This window comes from Pundamilia nyererei, unplaced genomic scaffold (genome assembly GCF_000239375.1).
Source record: "Pundamilia nyererei isolate P.nyererei 1_Seehausen unplaced genomic scaffold, PunNye1.0 scaffold00393, whole genome shotgun sequence".
Lineage (NCBI taxonomy): Eukaryota > Metazoa > Chordata > Actinopteri > Cichliformes > Cichlidae > Pundamilia > Pundamilia nyererei.
Window position 1 is genome coordinate 130328 of NW_005187794.1, and position 16379 is coordinate 146706.

The following is a 16379-nucleotide window of genomic DNA, read 5'->3' on the forward strand; positions in this document are numbered from 1 at the left end:
TGACCAAATACTTATTTTCCACCCTAATTTACGAATAAATTCTTTACAAATCCTACCATGTGGATTCATGGATTTTTTTTCACATTCTGTCTCTCACAGTTGAAGTGTACCTCTGGTGCAAATTACAGACCTCTGTCATCATTTTAGGTGGGGGAACTTGCACAATCGGTGGCTGACTAAATACTTTTTTGCCCCACTGTATAAATAATAATTATTAGTATTATAAAATAAATGTATGAAATGCACTTACATTTGTACTGAAATTAGCCCAAAAACTGCTGGCAGCTACACGCTGGACTTAACTAACTGGTGGGACTCACACAAACACACTGTGCACGTTCTCTTGAGTCAGTTTGGCCCAAGCAGCTCCCACAGTGTTCAGTGGGATTGAGGGTCAGAACTGCAGGCTGCCAATTCCATCCACTCTATTCCCAAATTCTGAATGTGGTCTCTGATAAACTCCTTTCGTTGATGGCAAGTTATCATCTTGGAGTTCAGTCCCAGACTGTGGTGTAATGGGATTACCACAGTCTTGGTATCTTGATTGCCTCCAATGATAACAAGCCTTGTTTTTTTCCAGTGAGGGAGATACCGCTCCACACCATCACATGCTTCTAACTGCACAAGCTAGGAGCCTGCAGACACTGCAGACACTAACTGATTCAGTTACTGCAATCATTCACTATAACACCTGATAAGCTATTAGTGGCTGACACTGAGAAATCCTACCAGTGGCTGGACTGAAAGACAGCACAGAGGCGCTAGTCATGGCAACACAGGAACAAGCTCTGAGCACAAGATCCATAGAGGCTGGGGTCTGTCACACCAGGCAAGACCCCGGGTGCAGGCTGTGCAAAGACGGTCTGAAACAATCCAGCACATAACAGCACGGTGTAAGATGTGAGCAGGCAGGGCATACATGGAGCGCCATAACCAGCCGGTTCCACCCTATGAGCCCAGTGTCTGTTCTGTGTGTTATTAGAGGGTTGAAGCAGTGAGTTGTTGGTAATGGCATGCACACTGCTGGAGACTGATCACTCAGTCATTAGCCCCTCCCCAACACCAGCTCTACCTCCTTACTCCTCAGGCTGCAGTTCTGCAGACAAAGACACGCCCACACGGATGCATTGATAGTTCTCCCCCTCTCTGTCCATCAGCACACACACACACACACACACACACACACACGCTGTTTGGTTGTTTTTGGTTTTTGTTTGTTTGGTTTTTCTTTTTAATGGTCATATGTTGGCACTTGTAACAATTGTCCATAATGTGTGCCATCAGTGTGTCTGCTGGCAGCATTCATGTGTCCTCTTTAAAGGTATGGCTGCTCTTTAAAGGAGGCCGAGCAGTCTGTTTCCCATACGTGGTGGATTTAGGAGATGTAGCACACGAGCTGAACATCCCCAGCTGATCATTATTAAATAGCCATGCTATCTATAATATTTAATATTTGCATTTATGTATTATTGTGCTAGATGCCAAAACTACATGTATATATGTGTGTGTGTGTGTGTGTAGGGTTTTTAGCGTTTGTTTGTTTTTTTTATTTTATTTTATCGCTAACTCTGTTTCCCTGGGTCTTTTCCCATGTGTTATAAATAAATCTTGGTACTGGTTTTATTTTGTTGTATTTATCCGTGACAACTTAAAGGCCAGTACGTGAAAATACTGTCGGACATAAACCGATCCGTGGCGCAAAAAAGGTTGAAACCGCTGAGCTAAAACGGCTCCCGAAACATGCTCTTTTGATTTGAATTATGTAGTACTAAAAGCTCATGTTTGGCATCTGAAATGTGATGAATTTAATTTCTAGTGTGGCAGAAAACAGTTGAAGGTGACTGACTAAACGACGGCCTGCTGTGGTAACGGTTCTAAGGACACGATGTTCAGAGAATGCGGTTTAAATCCAGACTGATTTTTGCATGAACTAAGAGAGAGCTTTTTATAGGATAATTTGCAGATTCTATAGATTCCAAGTCGCTGCTAATGTTAAACTTTGTTCATTAGTAAGTAGTACATGATAAGAACCACGATGTTTTCACCTAATTGCATTAGTCTTCGTCAGCAAAGCATGTAAGTGTCACACACACACAAAGATTTGACCACAACATGTTATGTTACTGTAATATAATAAAGACTTCCCAACAAGTCTTGCACTGAACATAATTACAGAGAAAATGAGTCATTGTTGAGCTTTTTAATGGCTGTTAGCTTCCACTGTGCTATGTTAGCTCTCTAGTTAGCCACCAGTGCACTGCAGCCATGATGTGTGAGGTAGTAAAGAAGCAATGAGCTGATGCTGGATGGAGCAGGTCATTGCTCATGTATAATTGGCAGAAGGGGGGGAAATATTTGCAAGAGAAGACGATAATAATAAAATTAAGAATGACTTCTGGAGCTCAGAGCTTCACACTGTAACAACAGCCTGACTTCTTCAGTGATAATGAATGAGTGTGTCTGGCAGGTTTGCTGTGAGAAGGGAATTTTTCCCAGTGTGCCACAAAAAGTGAATGCTTTTAGTTGGAAAAAAATTAGAACATGAATTGACTGTGGTGTATCACACTTGTGTATTTGTAATGCTTCAATGCAAATAGCTACATGGATCAGTAAAGTAATGCAAGAGCACAATAGACCCATTACACACAAGTTTGGCCAAGTCAAATCCAGACTGTCCCCAGCCCTCGAACTCTCAGCCTGGGCCATGATAAGCTGCACAGTCTTTAAATAGAATATAATAGCCTTTTATTGTCGCTGTACGTATGCAACCATATTGTGGGTGCTCCACACCAGCTGTGGATCGTGTAAAAATATAAAGCGCTGTATTCTTACTTGCTTTGACTGCCTCGTGCAAAAGGATAAAGTGGCTACTGCAGGATTCTAACAAACACGTTGTTGTTTTGTCATTGAACATTAAACCGTGCGTCTAATAGGGAAAATGTTTTCAGGCCAGTCTTTGTTTGGTTTTGTTTTTTACTCATGTCATAAAATAGCTTAATTTCCAAATGTATCCAGTTTTGCTCGGCAGGTGAAACTGCAACTAGCATTTGGAGTTCAAATACGTCTCGTTACAGGGTAGTTACAGTGTTCCTAATGTCACTGCTTAACTGACTTATCAGGATTGTTGGTGCACTGAAGTATGACAGAGGCACACAGTGATCCATCGTTGACCTTTGTGGGTATAAGTAGTCCTGTTCTACTCTGTTTAGGTCTGGGTTGGTCGCTTCTAGGCCTCTTAGTGCTGAAGAAGTGCACGTTCTGTACTGCTGCTCGTTAGGACCAAACCTTGTTTATTGGACTCGCTTGTTTCACTGCTGCTCCCTCCTCTTCCTCCTTCTTTATACTCAAGTTCTTTATGCAGAACAAAAGGCCCTTGATCTGTCCACAGGGCCACAGCAACCAGTGAGTTAATTGGGATGCATCTGGAGTCTTTGTCAGATCGGGGACAGTGCGTTTCTAACAAAGTATGTGTTTTTCTCTAGAAATGTGCCCGTCGCTCCTTCTGTGTGTGCTGTGTCTTCTTTTGTGTGTGTGTGTGGAGTTGGGGATACATGTTGTGGAGGGGGATGGGCGCTTTCGGTTTGGCACACAGGGTTTCCTACTTTGTCTGGCAGGGACTAGCCGGACCGGTGAAGGGGGGGGGGGGGTTGAGAGGTTAACAGAAAAGGGGTGTGGCTTAAGGTACCATCCCTCTCTTTCTCTCCTGTGCCCTCACTGACAGGGTTTCCTGTGGTTCAGTGCAGGGGCGGGGTCCACAGAGATGGGAGTGAAGTAGTCCCTCCCCTCCTTCTTACAGCAAATCACTTGACCGCCTGAAATTCAGAATGCGCAATCTAGTGGCGAAACACACACTCACACGTGTGGCTTCGTTTTTTCACATCTCAGTGTCTGAAAAGTGTCTCATGGCTCTGCTAGTGTCAGATAATCAGATTGCTTTACAGCAAGTCCACTAATAATATTTACAGCAATACTAACCAGTGTCAACCTGCACTGCTCTGTGCTGACTGCTGCTTTAGTTTTAATCACTGGAAAATCTACTTTTTTAATTCTTGATTTTTTGTCATTAAAAAATTAGTGTGCAATTTTTTTTTTCTTTGAATATCTAAAGCAGCACCTCGCAGTCTTTGTTATTCAGTTACTGTGGTTGGACTGTTGCTCTGCACTTCATTCAGACTTGGCTTCGCTCACACTACAGGCCTCGATACCTCGGGAGTGTTTGTATGAATGAGTGAATGAGGCATGTAGTAAAAACACAAGAACCAGTCCAGTGGTTGCATGTGCAGTTTCTCTCCCTCTGTGCAGCAGTTTAATGTACACAGACTGAAATAAATAGCTGCTGTTATCTGTTTGCTTTTATGTCACTGCAACCATCTTTGGACTGCTTTGCCTATTTTCTAACCGCCGTGGGCCTGCTAACTGCTCTTAATGGTACTGCAGTTACTCACATGTTAATAGTAGTAACATTTTTCTGCCATTTGGACCATTAAAGTTAACTTGAGGATTCACTTTTCAAAACTATTAGATTTTTTCCTACAAGGCTTAGTTTCACTTCTTTTTCTTCTTCCACTTAAATGGGTGCAGGAATAAATCCTTGGCTATTACCCACCTTCACTGATTTCAAAACACTAAAAGTGTTTCTTTTCTTTTTTTAAATGCTAACTTTTTCTGAACACAACAATACAGCTTTTGGAGTTTGGAGATGTTATTTGCCAGGTTTTAATGGACCTTAAGGTTTGAACATGAGTACAAATCTCACAGAAACTCATCTGAGTTATCAACTCTAAGCTATATAATCGACTTATTTTCAGCATGAATACATGACACACGTGCACTTAAAGCCACATGGGGATAGATGAGAAAATGGCAGTTTTGTGGAGGAGCTCTGAGAGGAGTGAATCTGCAAGTGTGACTGTGGTCAGATTCTCAGGTTAGTGCTTCGCTTTCCCTGCGTCCTTATCAATCCTCCCACACAGCTTTCCTTGACCTCATGATGTTTTCCATCAAGGTCAGGACGAGTGAGTAGCAAAGGAGATGGGAGGTCATTTTTGGACATACCAAAGGTGTCTTCAGTCACAGGATTGTGTAGCAAAGCATCTCCAGTGTTTGCTGCAGTAAAACCAGTCTCTGCTGGAGGGTTTACTTGATTTGTCTTGTGATCTCAGTCACTGCATGAAGTTTCACCCATTTTTCTCTGCCTGCTGTGTCCACATTCAAACGTTACAAGTTATGTTATAGCTGTAAACTCAGAGGTTCGCGTCTTCAGTTCCTAACAGTGACTCTTGCTAATTCTGAGTTCTTTCTGTGTCTAGGAGAGTTTGAGGAGGAGTCAAAGCAGCCACAACTGTCTGAACAGCAGAAACACCAGCTCAAACACAGAGAACTCTTCCTGTCTCGACAGTTTGAATCTCTACCTGCCACTCACATACGGTAAGTGACTACCAGCAGAGCCTTATCACACACCTGCAGTTTAGTTACAGCTCTGACAACAGCCATGTGCATTTGGGACTGATCTGCTGAGAAATGGTCCTGGCTGTAACCATTCTCACCCATTGAAGGGGTGATCAAATCTGTCCCTGCACAGCACCATACATCACCGCTCCTGCCATCACTTATTCTTTCCTCTGTAGTCAATGAAGTCCTAAACTTGACGACTGAATTTGCTTCTAAACATTTGCCCATCAGTTCTACTTTGTATTGTTACCTAGTTTGCTAAAGATTACCGTGATCGTAGAGAAAGACAGTTTGAGCGTGGTCATTGGTGTCAAGGACTCCAGAGCAATGCTGTACTCTTACATCAAAACAGACAGTTGAGCTATCCGCTTACTGTGACCCCTGAGGTGTTTCAGCCATGTGCTACTGAGAGGAGGCCCTGGACTGGGCCCAGGACACCACGATCACACCTCTTGGCTGGTTTGGGAACACCTCTGTGTCTCTGCTTAGACTTCTGCCCTGAAACCTTGATCCAGACAGGCGATGAATGGATGCGTGTTATTCATATGTTGCAGCTTGTTAAAAGTCAAAATGATTTCAAGCAGCAAAAAAAATGAGCAAGAAAGTTTTTGATTATGAGATGCGCGGATTATAATGACCACAAAAAAGGCTTGACACTACTTTTTTGCTTTTGTTTTTTTAATCCCCTTTTTTGGGGACTGAATGCGGCAGGGATGTCATCAAACCAGATTTTTCCTTCTTGTTTTACTTACTGAGAAGATGCATTTGTGTCTTTGACATCCTCTCTGTGCTCTCCTCAGGGGAAAATGTAACGTGACCCTTCTCAACGAAACAGATGTCTTAGCCGGGTACCTGGAGAAAGAGGTAAACATGCCATCTGTTTATTTGTCACATTACTTTGATACTTAATTGTTCGCTTCGATATTTCGTATTGCAAAGAGAGTGGCACTGTGAAGTGGCTCTAACCTTTGCTCTGTTCTGTCCAGGACTGTTTCTTCTACTCACTCGTATTCGACCCTGTCCAGAAGACCCTGCTAGCAGATCAAGGCGAGATTCGGGTGGGCTCCAAATACCAGGCAGAGATCCCTGATAAGCTAGCTGAGGGTGAGCAGCAAGCGTGTTCAAGTTGTTTTAATACATTTACATTATTTACTTTGAGGAGGCGTTGGTGTATTAGTAGTTCAAGCCATTTGTCCCCGTCTCAGGTGAATCAGACACCCGGGTCCAAGAGAAGCTGGAGACCAAGGTGTGGGATCCCAACAACCAGCTCAAAGATCCTCAGATCGACCAGTTCCTGGTGGTAGCGAGGTAACGCTCGCCTGCCATCTGCCACCCGACTACATCGTCATTGCTACAGCTTGTTTCCATGGCAACTTCTAAATTCGCCAGTTTTTAGATCATGTTTAGCACCATCTTGTGTCAGTACAGAACGTGACATCTTCAGGTTGGTTGGCTGGTTGTGGCCAATAGACTTTATCATTATTATTAGATTAGATTAGTTTATATTAGCTCGCCAGTGACAGAACCGACCGCCAAACTCAGGGAAACGAGGGACTTCACGTTTGTGCTGTCGCTGGATGTAACAGTGAGTTTCATGTTAAGAAACAGAGCAGATACTGTCCACTTTCACTGTCTGAGTGATTCTTTGTTGTTTGGCTAGCTGCACGTTGTAAATGAGAACAGTGTGGAGGCGAGGCTGTGAGTCAGGTGACAGGTGGATCACCACAAACTGGAGTCAGAAAGGGATTTTTCCTCGTGTGGCTGGATGTACTGATACGATCAGCGGTATTTTATATAATAAAATAATTCTTTTATATTAGGATGCTAGGATTTCCAATCGTGCTTGGGTAAGAAACACAGTTATGTTTCCTTACATTTCACTGAGTTAGTGGTTCTGTTATTAGTTAGCTAACACGGTCCAAGTCTGTGAGCAACAAATAACCAACCTGGTGATGTCACACTCTAAACTGTACTAAAACATTAAACTTTAAGCACTGATTTCTTAAATCCAGCTGCACAGACAGAGTTACTCTCAGTGCTGTAAATGAGCCTTTATACATGCAGTATTTCATGCCCACTTTAACATCACATTAGTTTTTATCAAACAGTGTAAATATGATGCGTGTTGTCACGGTACATAGTGTCATGCTACAGTGGAGTATGTAAAGCTTGCCTTTAAAGGCAAATCTAACTGAAGCTACCAGTCAGGTCACACAGGGCCTCAAATGGTTAACACTGATGTTTCCTGGTTTTTACTGAGCAGTCAGTGGTGTGTTTGTTTCAGGGCTGTGGGTACGTTTGCTCGGGCCCTGGACTGCAGCAGCTCCATCCGCCAGCCCAGCCTCCACATGAGTGCAGCTGCAGCATCCAGAGACATCACACTGGTGAGACGTGAACACTAACCAAAGGTTGCTATCGTACTCCACCTGCACTAACACAGGAAATAATGAGCAATGCTATGGGTGAATTTTTAGTTCATAGCAGGGCTGTGCGATATGACCAAAATCTCTGTCGTCCTGACAACGATATAAATCACAAAAATGTAACATTTTCTGTAAATTCTGTGAATCTCAGGCAGCTCAACTTGCGTGAAGTGTTTCCATCTGGGCGTCACGTAGCTGGAGTCGAGTGTTTTAACCGATGCATGAAACGAGACATTTTAGACAAAAGTTGTAACGGACACCATCTTTCAAAGTTTGAGTCTAAGGTTTGTTTTTTAGCACCTGACGTCTCTTGTTTTGCTTCTCCTCAATAAACTCTTTCATGTGATTCAGTTTATTTTGAAAAGTCTCAACAGGATCTTGAGCTTGATTGTGAAGTGTTACGTGGAAAAACTGACAAGCGGACAGCGGATATCGCTTTTAAAAATCCATTTTCTTGATTTGAGACGTTTAAATATGACACTCTGTGTACGTGTTGTTTCCACGATTATCAGTTGAGACTCATGTAACGAGCTTTTTAGTCTGCATTGGGTCATACTTTGGGTGATAATGGTTTTATGACGCCCAGCCCTACTTTGTGTGTCACAAAGGGGATTTGTGCACAACAGCTGACTTGCAGGGTTCTGTATTGTTTGTGTGCGATGGAAAACTTTGGTCACTCGTCTTACTCCCTGTCTCTGCCTTTAGTTCCATGCTATGGACACACTGCAGAAGAACAACTATGACCTGGCCAAAGCCATGTCCACCTTGGTTCCTCAGGGAGGTCCGGTGCTCTGCCGCGATGAGATGGAGGAGTGGAGCGCCTCTGAGGCCATGCTGTTTGAGGAGGCGCTGGAGAAATACGGCAAAGACTTCAATGACATCCGCCAGGACTTTGTAAGCTCTCCTCAGTGTTTTTCTCTCACATTATTCACGTGGGCATTTGAACAGTAGTGACACAGATATTCAGTGCTGAAGAGGAAGTTTAAGCTGCACTCTGAGTCCTGGGATCAGCAGATGTTTCCCTTCTCTCCCTCAGCTGCCCTGGAAATCCCTAGCTAGTGTGGTCCAGTTCTACTACATGTGGAAGACTACTGACCGTTACATCCAGCAGGTTTGTCGACAGCATGTTGTGTTTAACGGCATCAACAAACACTTTCAGACGTTTTGTTTTCAACAAAAATCTCCCGCTCTCTCCACGTCTTCTCTCAGAAACGACTGAAAGCAGCAGAAGCAGACAGCAAGCTGAAGCAGGTGTACATCCCTACCTAGTGAGTATTGATCACAGCTATCAAGTTTACTAGTTTACAAGTTTACCATTACTATTGGGGACCACCTAATGTGCTTTGGGTTGTTATCGCAACGCAGCCAGAGGTCACATGACACCATTTGTATACAACACCAGCGTCACAACAAAGGAGGACGTCGAGGTGATTGTTGTCAGACTGTGACCGCAGCGTTCTGTTTTTGTGTCGCCGGGTTTCAACCGTGGCGTTGTTTGTGAAAAAGATGCTCTCAGGAGTCATTGATGCCACTCAGCAGCCAATGGCATGCAGTCTGTTGGCGTTACACCTTCAGACCGCCTTGGATCGCTTTGAACCCCGGCTGAGTCTGCAAGCTTCAGAAGAGGAGGACTGGGACTGTTGTCAGAGTATCAAGAGCTACCACAGACATGCTCAGCAAAGTGGCTGCAGCTAGGCGTGGGAATAGAGAGCTCATGTAGAGAACAGTGGTCCGTCAGTCTGCTGGCCACGGATCACGCTAATCGGTCCATTTATGCTACAATCAGTTGGGCAGATGTTTAAGGAGCCCCGGCAAAGTGTTGATTGAATAAAGGAATGAAAACACTGTTCAAACAGTGAAGACTTTATCATTGTCCTTTCTGGTAGATGTTGGGAAATATGATGCTGGATTTGTGATTGTCATTAGCTATTTAAGCCACAGTCATTAAAGTCTTACCATAGATTTAATTAGATTAAAATGTCACTTTTGGATTAATGAATAAAGATATTATAGTAGCACAGCTTAAAATAAATACAAGTTACAAATGTAACAAAAGAAGTATAATAAATGTAACAAAAGAAGTATAATAAATGTAACAAAAGAAGTATAATAAATGTAACAAAAGCCAAACAACTAAAAACTGTTTAACGCAGAAGCATTCTAACAAATAAGCTATGAGGTATTATGACGTGAGGCAGTAAACCAGCACCTTTCTGTATGTAGGAGAACTGAACCACATGATGGAACATGCTTCACTAATTGTTGAATAACTCTGTCCTCCTTCAACAGTACCAAACCCAACCCCAACCAGATCATGGTGCCCAGCAGCAAGCCTGGGATGAACGGAGCGGCGGGCTTTCAGAAGGGACTCAGCTGTGAGAGCTGCCACAGTAAGTGTGCACACAGGCTGGGTTTAGATAAAGTCTGACCCACACTCGTTTGCAGTGGGAGTGTTGACTGTCCACACGCACACATTAAAATAGATGTAAATACAGTCTTTCTTTCTTATGCCACCAACTTGTTCTGATTACCGGCGATCACAGAAGACCCATGTATTACTGGCAGGTGTTCATCGAGGCACCTGGACCTGACAGATACAGGTGCTAACTCACTAAATCGTTTGTCTCCAACCCAGCGGCTCAGTCTCCTCAGTGGTACGCCTGGGGTCCCCCAAACATGCAGTGCAGACTGTGCGCCTCCTGTTGGATTTACTGGAAGAAGTACGGAGGTCTGAAGACTCCCACACAGCTTGAGGGTGCTGCTAGAGCTGGCTCTGTAAGTCTCCCCATCGGCTCTTTCTTTAGAAATGTGTTTGAATGAAAAGCACTAAAGAAATCCACATGAGCTAATCAGCAGACTTGGAATGTTTCGGGCTGTCTTGCACCTCCTTAAGACTAAATCTGTTCTTTCTGTCCGTCCAGGAGTCAGGCCCTCGTGGTCACATGACACGCCAGGAGGTACAGGGAATGTCACCGTTCACCCGCAACGAGGGTCGAGCCAAGCTGCTGGCCAAGAACCGCCAGACATTCATCCTGCAGACCACCAAGCTCACCCGCATTGCTCGGCGGGTGTGCGAAGACATTCTGCAGCCTCGACGTGCTGCTCGACGCCCCTACGCCTCCATCAACGCCAACGCTGTCAAGGCTGAGTGTATGTGCACACTCACCCCCTCTTTCTTCTACGCTCATTTGAACCTGCTAACAAGCAGCAAGTTTGACAGCTTTGTCCTTCAGTGATGTTTTCAAACCTCCTTAAATGAGTTCAACAGAGTTTATTTTTTTATTTCCTCAGGTATGATCAGGCTGCCCAAAGCCACAAAAACTCCAGTGAAGAGCAAGCTGGTGCCTCGACAGTCACTGGCCACCATAGTGAAGGATTTGGGTAAGAACGCAGAATGTGACCAGCGCACTGAATATGAAGCTGTTCCAAGTTAATGCTTCCTTTAGATTATACCACATGTAATTATTAAAGTCCTCTACTGCCTGTGATGCCACATGTAGGTTAGTGTGCCTTCAGCCAATCAGCTGAGTGCAGTTTGTGTGATTTGGACTACTTTAATTTTTAGCACAAAAGGACGAGAGCACCGTAGTAAAGTAGAAACAGCTCCATTATGCTGCTAACACCTTCAGCTCTTTGCAAGCACCTGCACCGACACCATGCTAACACTAGGCTAGCCAAGAACCCAGAGTAACGCTAAAGCTGAGCGAATGCAGACCCCAGATCAGCAGTCAGACCCTGAACTTCAGCAGGCACCAAACTGATGAGCCGTCTGGCTGCAGCAGTAGAATCACCGTGACGATCGCTTTAAAGTGTCTTCATTTGTGCGTTGTCGGCGTTGTCCATACCTTACTGCTAAGACAAGGATCACGTGTGTCTTCATAAGGATATGGATTTGTGTTGCTGTGTGGGACTGTAGCCTGAGGTTTATGTTGTTAAATGGTGATTATGAGACGATGTGTTTCAGGATATTTATTGACAGAGTAAATCACTAAATCTTATCAGCCTTTTTTCTCTCGTCAAGCCTTGAGTGTCTTAGAAACACTGTTTGTTGGCCTTGTTTTTGAAAGATGCTAAAGAGATAAACTTGCCCTGCTGCTTTTGTCTTCGCAGCCATCTCTGCTCCTCTGAAACTGAAGGCAACCAGAGGACCCCCGACACCCATCAACAGGAACCAGGCCAACCAGCCTCGAGTGGGCCAGAGCCTGCTGGGGAAGAGAAGCTTTGAAAGCGTCAGTGTTCTTCTCACATGGCTTATATTTAAGAAAATATGCTCCTTTTGTAACTGCTACAACACACTCATCTGCTGCCTGTTTTCATTCTTTTCCTCAGAGTGTGCATGTAATTTCACTCCTCACAGAACTAATGGCTGCTAATTTCTTGCATTTTATGTTGGGGCCTGCTGGGCAGCTTGTAGTATACTACTGCATCATTAAATCCAAAAAGTGGTGGAAAGCCAGCATGTTTTACTCTCGTGTTTCCTTTTTGCACTGCAGTCTGATCAATTGTTGTTTTCTTCATTGGTTCACAGGCTGCAGGAGTGCCATACCCAGCCAATGGGAGGCCATATACTTCAGGTATGAGAACCACCTCTCAGTCTGTCATCAAGCGGCAGAAAGTGAGCCAGGGAGAAGCTCCCAACCCTGTGGTGTTTGTTGCCACAAAGGACACCAGGTACATGGCAGCACAGCACTTCCTGATTTACCACAGTAGATCATCAATGCCCCAACTTAACTAAAGCCAGCAGTCTTTAGCACACAGACATGCACAGTCAGCAGGATCACACACAGACGGGTGTCATCAGAGTGACTTGGGTATTACACACAGTGTTAGCTAATTGAAGCATTATTGTGTCAGAGTGGATGTGTGTTCTTATCACTGGTCTCTGTGAACCAGGGCTCTGAGGAAACATCTCACCCAGTCTGAGATGCGCCGGGCAGCAAGGAAACCTCACCTCCTGGTCCGGATCAAACTGCCGCCGCCGCCACGCTCCCTAGCCATGCCCCTCGTCCCCTCCAACACCAGCGAGCCCATCGTCCTGGAGGACTGAAAATGAGGGCTGAGGGTGGTCTTTTAACAGGACATGGGGGTGGGGTGGGCAGTGGGAGGGGCTGTGTTTAAGCCATCACTTATAGGCAGCACAGTACAGCATACAGTAGTCTTCTTTTTTTTTCCTCCCCCATTTTCAGTGTCATGTTCCTTTTAGTCCTCTTTTACTTCCCATAAGTTAATGTGTTTCTCTCTCTGTCACACACACACACACACACACACACACACACACACACCTATTCAGTAAGCACACATTAAACCCTCAGGGCTCCGGCATACATGCTGAATTGGTCGCCAATGGTAACCCTGCCTCGGCTCCGTACCATTTATACCAGAACTTAGAGTGCAGTGTTGTCCTGAGTGGTAGGCGTCGCCACTATCGGAGGAGGAGAACTCACAACCAGAAGCAGATCATTTTTTAAAGTTTCCAGTCTGTTCTGTGCACTCGGAGGCTCTGAGCTGCTGTGCTCTGGTCATTGAAATAGTGTTAAAATCCAACACACAGCAGCAATGGCACAAATGCTGAGAGGCACGACTGGCTGAAGTGACAGCAGAGCAGCATCTCGTACCAGCAGATGTCACATCAGTTTGTTGTAGAGCAGCAGCCAGCGTGATGGAGCCCTCACACTCACACTTGCCCTGCTTTTAAATGTGTCATTTAAATTCATATATTTTTCTTCCTGAAGCAATGGTGATAAAGCAGACATTGTTTGACTTTCCCGTCTCTTATCTTTGTGTAAATATATGCATCACTGAAGGGGCGACACCCTTACAGGACTGTAGGACAGCTTGAGCAGGCCCAGGGTTTGCCTCGGTTTCAGGATTCCTCTCGAGCCTCCTTTCCTCCATCCTAGCAGAGCAGAATCATCGGGTGGGCTGTGGTGATGGAGGGAAATGTGGTGTTAGTCTGCCGCGTGTTGTAACTCTTTCCATGGCTGCAGTCTGTCATTCAGGCCTGGAAACGTTCAACACACTTGACTTTACGTTCAGTTCTCTCATTTTAGGAACAAACCTCAGAGATGCAGGTGTGCACACCTGTCCACCCACTGGAACGGTGTGTAAATGTCAGACTAGACTTTACAAAGACGCAGAATCGGAGCCTCATACAAACCTGTTTCCTTCTTCTGGAGCTCCGTCCATTATTGAACCCTCGGTATCAAAATAAGAGTTTGAGCTGATTGTGTTTACTAACTGAAAACACTGAAGACTTCGTCTGCAGTTGTTTTTGGTTTAGTTTGTTCCCCTCACTCAGTGCGTCTGCACAGAGGAAATGGTAAATCACTACTCTGGGCAGCAGCCAATCAGGTTTCTTTGAAATAGGTTTTTATTCCAACAGCCACTCTGTGCTTTGCTTACTGTAAATTGTTAGTACATACAGCAGGAGAGGTGCAGCCGACAACACAGGCTGCTTACTCACAACTCAGTTATCATAAATTTGGCTTTGAGATCATGTGTGGGATTTCTGCAGAAGTCCAAAACGAAGCCATAATGTGCAGGAGAACAGGCAGCGAGACAGTCTGAAGGAACAGGACAGTGTCCCTGATGTTAGTGGTCAGTTCATAAATGTGGGTCGAATCAAGCAGAAAATGTATGCAAAAACACGGGGCTCTAGGAGTGGAGTCAAATGGGAAACACACCTTGACCTTTGACCCTTTTGTCTTCATGCAGCCTTCATCCTGTTCTGTACATGTGTGGATGTTTTGGTTCTGACGGGATGTGAGGACTGTGCGGAGGACTCTTCTGCTGTTTGTGGTTTTTCTTTCCTCTTTGTACCTTTATCGGAGGGAGAGTGCTGAAACCGAGCTGTTGGATCCTTACGATTCCTCTGCGTCTGCGGCAGTGATGACTTTTTTTAAGCAGATTTGGTCCCGATGTGAGCTTTGTAATATTTCCTCTCAAAAAAGAAATTGAATTGTCAAGTTTGTAGCAAATGCTAATGTGTGTAAAGAAAACTGCAGAAGTGGAATATTGAAAACTTTTAGTTTTGGTTTGTTTGTTTTTAATTTTGTACATCTGAGGTGTGTAACTCTGTTAATGAGGAGACTGCGCTAACAGGCTACTGTACGTGTGAAGCATCTCTCCTTCATCGGGTGGGTGGACTGCTTCTTTTAACCAGGACTGACCTTCAAAAGGGACAGGGTGTGGATTTTTTTAATGATGGAGAGACAAACATGCCACAAGTGAAACTTTTTCTCAAGTGTTTTTTATTCCGATGTCTCTGTATCCTTTAATGTATCTTGATAAGAAAAAAAATAAAGATTTTTTTTTTCTTCGTGGTCAGACATCTTTCACATCTGCTGCCTCACATCAAACAGCTGGAGCTTTTCACACTGTCAGCCTGATTGTGGTTTTGTTCTCTTGGTACACAGCAAAGGCCTCCTCTTGGAAATGTTTCAAGCATTTCTCCATTTTTATACTTGTAAAAAATGTTTATACATGTAAAGAGCATCGAGTCCTGACCCACACGCCACATGGGGAGCTTACAGACACACAGCGGCCGACCCCATTCTGACCTACACTGTTGTCACGTTTCTTTTTATCCAGTTTAGTCTGACAGGACCCCGCTGTGTGTTCTTGCTTCTGCTTCTCTGTGACGTCCTGGAGGTCATGACTGACTGCAAACTGGTCCAAGCAAAAATGTGACAAACATACGAAAAATAGGAAATCAGGGCAAACACATTTTCACACCACTGTAAATAAAAACCTCAAAGGTGCCATTTGGATATAAAGTGTCAGTTTTAGCAATGACTTCAGTCATTTCTTCATCAGGACCATAGATTTCTGATCATGGCACATTTTTGTAATTTCCCTTCTGTATATCACCACAGACGGGTTTAAATGAAACAGCTTGTGACTGAAGTGCAGACTTCCAGCTTTAATCGCTGATGGGGATCTGAGCTCAGTAGGTTTTCTCGAAACCTTGTGAATGTGATCAGTTGAGAACGAGAGTTTCCACAGTGACACCTTGATCGGCAGCACAGGCTCAAAAGTAATTAGCTCACTGACAAGCAGCTTCATGGCCAGGTGAGGCGTGTTCCTTTGCTCTTTAATAATAAATGCAACAGATTAAAGAGATGTTAATGCGATAGCCAGCGCCAACCTCTGATGCCGACAGCTTTGGTAGTTAAACAGTCTTTTTGCTCTTACAGAGAACGAAGCCACGGGCCAGCTTAGCAACATCCCAAACACCCTGAAAGAAAACTGAAGTGATGATCACAGAATTCTTTCTTTGGTTAAGGAAAAAGCTTCAGTGGGACCTTTAAACAGGCCAATGCAGAGTAGAAGACAGAGTTCTGTACATGTGAGCTGAAGCAAAGATTCAGCACTGATAGCAGAGATGGGTTATTTCTGCTAAACAATGCAATACTGCAAAACACATTCATTTCACCTATAAATAATAATAATACATTTTTGAGGGTGCTTTTCAAGAACCCAAGGTCACCTTACAAAGAACAAAAT

At 44.3% G+C, this 16379-nt stretch overlaps 1 protein-coding gene across 1 annotated transcript in view; it reads left to right on the forward strand.

Annotated features, from left to right (window-relative positions):
- mta2 (metastasis associated 1 family, member 2) overlaps window positions 1–15189 on the forward strand; it is a 29192-nt gene extending 14003 nt beyond the window's left edge. Inside the window, exons 4-18 of the mRNA XM_005752975.2 lie at window positions 5310–5427; window positions 6252–6315; window positions 6438–6555; window positions 6657–6759; window positions 7736–7835; window positions 8580–8768; window positions 8911–8985; window positions 9084–9142; window positions 10164–10264; window positions 10510–10649; window positions 10796–11024; window positions 11166–11255; window positions 11985–12103; window positions 12403–12545; window positions 12768–15189. Of these exons, the coding sequence (XP_005753032.1) occupies window positions 5310–5427; window positions 6252–6315; window positions 6438–6555; window positions 6657–6759; window positions 7736–7835; window positions 8580–8768; window positions 8911–8985; window positions 9084–9142; window positions 10164–10264; window positions 10510–10649; window positions 10796–11024; window positions 11166–11255; window positions 11985–12103; window positions 12403–12545; window positions 12768–12921 (1802 nt within the window). The 3' untranslated portion in view covers window positions 12922–15189. The remainder of the gene's footprint in view (window positions 1–5309; window positions 5428–6251; window positions 6316–6437; window positions 6556–6656; window positions 6760–7735; window positions 7836–8579; window positions 8769–8910; window positions 8986–9083; window positions 9143–10163; window positions 10265–10509; window positions 10650–10795; window positions 11025–11165; window positions 11256–11984; window positions 12104–12402; window positions 12546–12767) is intronic.
- The last annotated feature ends 1190 nt before the right edge of the window (window positions 15190–16379 follow it).